Source organism: Melanaphis sacchari, unplaced genomic scaffold (genome assembly GCF_002803265.2).
Source record: "Melanaphis sacchari strain LSU unplaced genomic scaffold, SCAv2.0 Contig0_pilon_pilon, whole genome shotgun sequence".
In the NCBI taxonomy this organism is placed as follows: Eukaryota; Metazoa; Arthropoda; class Insecta; order Hemiptera; family Aphididae; genus Melanaphis; species Melanaphis sacchari.
In genome coordinates this window covers 25,469,941-25,473,572 of record NW_020270366.1, presented here as the reverse complement: position 1 = coordinate 25,473,572, position 3,632 = coordinate 25,469,941, and the positions used below count along the sequence as shown (strand labels likewise).

At 26.9% G+C, this 3,632-nt stretch overlaps 1 protein-coding gene across 1 annotated transcript in view; it reads left to right on the top strand.

Moving 5' to 3' along the window:
• The first annotated feature begins 1,020 nt into the window (after nucleotides 1-1,020).
• LOC112600828 overlaps nucleotides 1,021-3,632 on the top strand; it is a 4,818-nt gene continuing 2,206 nt past the window's right edge. Inside the window, exons 1-2 of the mRNA XM_025348144.1 lie at nucleotides 1,021-1,042; nucleotides 2,083-2,121. Coding sequence (XP_025203929.1) covers nucleotides 1,021-1,042; nucleotides 2,083-2,121 — 61 coding nt within the window. The remainder of the gene's footprint in view (nucleotides 1,043-2,082; nucleotides 2,122-3,632) is intronic.

The following is a 3,632-nucleotide window of genomic DNA, read 5'->3' as shown; positions in this document are numbered from 1 at the left end:
AACATAAGTACCGGATTTTTTATTTTAACTCGTGTAATCATACGTTTGGACATATTATATTATACTTTATGCAACGAGCTATATAATGCGCAACAAAATATAAGGCGAATGATTTTTTTATCCGCTTTCATAATGATTAGAATCTAAGTTTAACTGTGCTTACCATGAGTTATGTTCCAACACTGTAACAGGTTATCGTGTCTAAACCATTATGTACATAGGGTCTTGTTGAGCTATTTTCAACCTCAGCCGAAACCTGCATTAAAGCGCACTCGATTTTAGTCCTACCAGATGTCAAGTTTAATGAAATTTTTGGCATTGAACTCCATAGTCTTCTAAGGATACCGGGGAAAATGTTAATTTATATTTATGAAAAAAAAATTCATAAATTTAGAATAAGTTTATTTTTATTATAGAGTAAATTGATTTTTAATATCGAAGTATGCTGGAAAGATATTCTGTTTGTGGTCATTTCATTGTTTGTTTAATGCAATTTTAAAGGGAAGGATTATTATTTTACGTGTAAATAAATATATTATTATATTAATATTAAATAAAATAAATGCAATTGTTTTGACAAAAATTTAATTAACCTATCGTAATACTAATAGTAAAATAAATGTCTTTAATAGCAATATTAAAAAAAACATATTTATAATGCAATATAGTAGTGATATAGGTTAGGTTAAAACCATTTTCTATGTACAATAATAAATATATGATTGAATTAAAATTTAACTCGTCTATTACAGTGACTCATTGACACCTACTTACAGCACAACGGTACCTACAATTGTGCACCTTTTTTATTATAAATATTATTTTATTATGAGAAATGTTATAACTTAAATATTGCTAAATGATTTGTATTAATTAATCAATGGCCGTAATAAAATATTTCAGATTTGACTCTAAGTATTCTTTGAGGAAGAATTTACCGAGACGATCTTTATAAATTATTTCAGGTATATAGTATTATAAATGTTATAAAATACATGCGGTCACTAGACTAGAACCATAATGTGCGCTTTGTCGTATGAAAGTCAGTGTATTGAAGTGATTGCAGTAAATTTCACGTTTCCTCACATCAATAGGTAAATATATTATCATATAAATTTTAGGCGATATAATACGTGAGTGATTGTTTAGTCATTGTATTCCGATAGTAACAAACTTCATAGAAAAATGGTTGATCGGGCGTATGCGTGTACCCTCAGTATTTTATACTAGCTTTAAACATCATTCTGTAGTTACACTGTTGTAGTATATTATTGAATACAAGTTTTTCGATCTGAATAAAGACAATATAAAAAAATAAAGTCAAAACCAGTGCAATAACGAACGCATACCGACTTAGATGTTTGATCATTATTATCATATTGCACCCGCGTGTATATAGTATATACACGGCCGTAGTTTTCCTGCCGATAAATTTGCAGTGCGAGCGCGACAAGAATGTAATAATATTTTGTACGATCCTACTGGGGAAAGAAATCGGAAATAGAAATAAAATCGACTCATCGAAAAAAAAACCCTCAATGCTACTGGTTCTCGTATTACAGTCGCGTAGCATTCTATTTGCCCGATCGCGTCGCAGAGACTTTGTCGACCCGATGAGATATATATATATATATATATATATATGTATAATATTATATTATGTGAGCGAGCATGTACTATATTTTATCGTTACTCACGAATCGGCCAAGTCGTTTGAGTGACAAAAAGCGCCTTAAATTGTATTATATTTTATGAAATAACGACGATGCAGTTCCAAAATAATACAACTCATTGATTGTTCGTTCTGGTTAACTTTACGCCATTTTTTTGATCATCAATCTCGTTATTTCCTAATACAATCAAACAGTACACACATATTATGGAGAGTATTATATACCTAAACTACTTTTATAGTATATTATGTAACAGGTACCTATGAATACAAAATAATTAAAAATGTTATGATACATCAATAAACTTAATAAAAACATGTTTTTTATGCCTATCTGCCAATTTAAATTGTTGTATAATTATAATAATTTACATACAATTTATTAATTAATTAATAATTATGGTTTTTAGACGTGATAAGTGAACGAACAGTACCTCGAATTTTTGAAAGTGAGTTTAAACTATTATAATATATTTAAAGAAAAAGAGTTTAACCCACTCTTCCATCGAAGACCTTAAAAAAAAAAAATTGAAAGAGTAATAATTTATTTCTGTCTCTCGGGGGAGCAGAATGGATGGAACTTATACTAAGTAATTATATTCCGTAATAATATATTATATAGATATACGTTGGCAACCGCCCTTCGATGTGACATTTCGATAATATCGCGCCACTTTCTGATCGAATCGTTGACAATACGATATCACGTATATTTTATTGACCTTTCGCCAACAATTAAAACAGAGAAAAGGTTTTTACTCAAAGGTGAACCGGTGGACTGCGGCATAATTTTTTTTTTTTTTTATAAATCAAAATCAAAATATAATTTTCGAATATTTTTACAATATTATTATATACTATATACTGTAATATTATACTCAATAATTAATAATATGATAGATAAAAAAAAAACTTAATAACGTTATTAATTTATTGGTAAAAATTATTGTACATAATACAATTTAGTATACATTTTGTGTATATGATGTTAAAATTATATTATATTATTAACTACAATAATGTATTGCAAATTTCCTCACCACCTTAGCACATTATGAAAATTGATTTTATATCAACATTAATGTTGCATGAGGTATTGCATGTGGTGCGTTTTTTTTATTGTGGTTTCCCCGAGTATAAACTTTAGGCCTAATCCACACAAATATAATTTATAATATGTATCAATTAAAATTATAATACTATATATACTAAAATAAGATTAGAACTTAAATAAGATTATTAAAATTATTTTTAAAATTATACTTAACTGATTACTGTTACTTATATTTTAATAATCGTGTAACAGAAAAGAAACATTTTTCACGAATAATTTTATCTATTTTTTTTTTTTTATATTAGATTAAAGGCCGTTAAGACCCATTTCTGCAACACATAGTTCCTTCTATCTCTCTTTATCTGTTGTTATCTCCCTGTAGTTTTCAATTATTAGCGTTGTTAGATCATATTTGAGACTTTATCAATCAATCGTTGTTTAGGTCTGCTTAAGGGCCTCTTTCTTCGTGGCTTCTAACCCAAGATCTCATTATTGCAATCATGTTAGATCTTATTATGGTCACATATCTATTATACATTTAAAATCTCGCATTATCGTCATTAACAATATTTAATTCAGGATGTAAATGGTATTAATGATAATCCAATAAACGGTATTGTACAATTTCAATGGTATATATTAAAATTTTGATGTGATTTCGTTCATATTGATATATTTTTGTCTGCTGAATTCAACATTGTACACATGCATCTCAAAATAAATATAAATAATATTTATACATTAATATTATAATACTATATAATATGTATATTAAATTAAGATAAAAACTTAAATAACATTATTAGAATTATTTCTGAAATTATACTTACCTATTTACTACAATTTTTATTTTAATAATCTTGTAACAGAAAAGAAACTTATTTTTCATTTTTTCACATATTATTA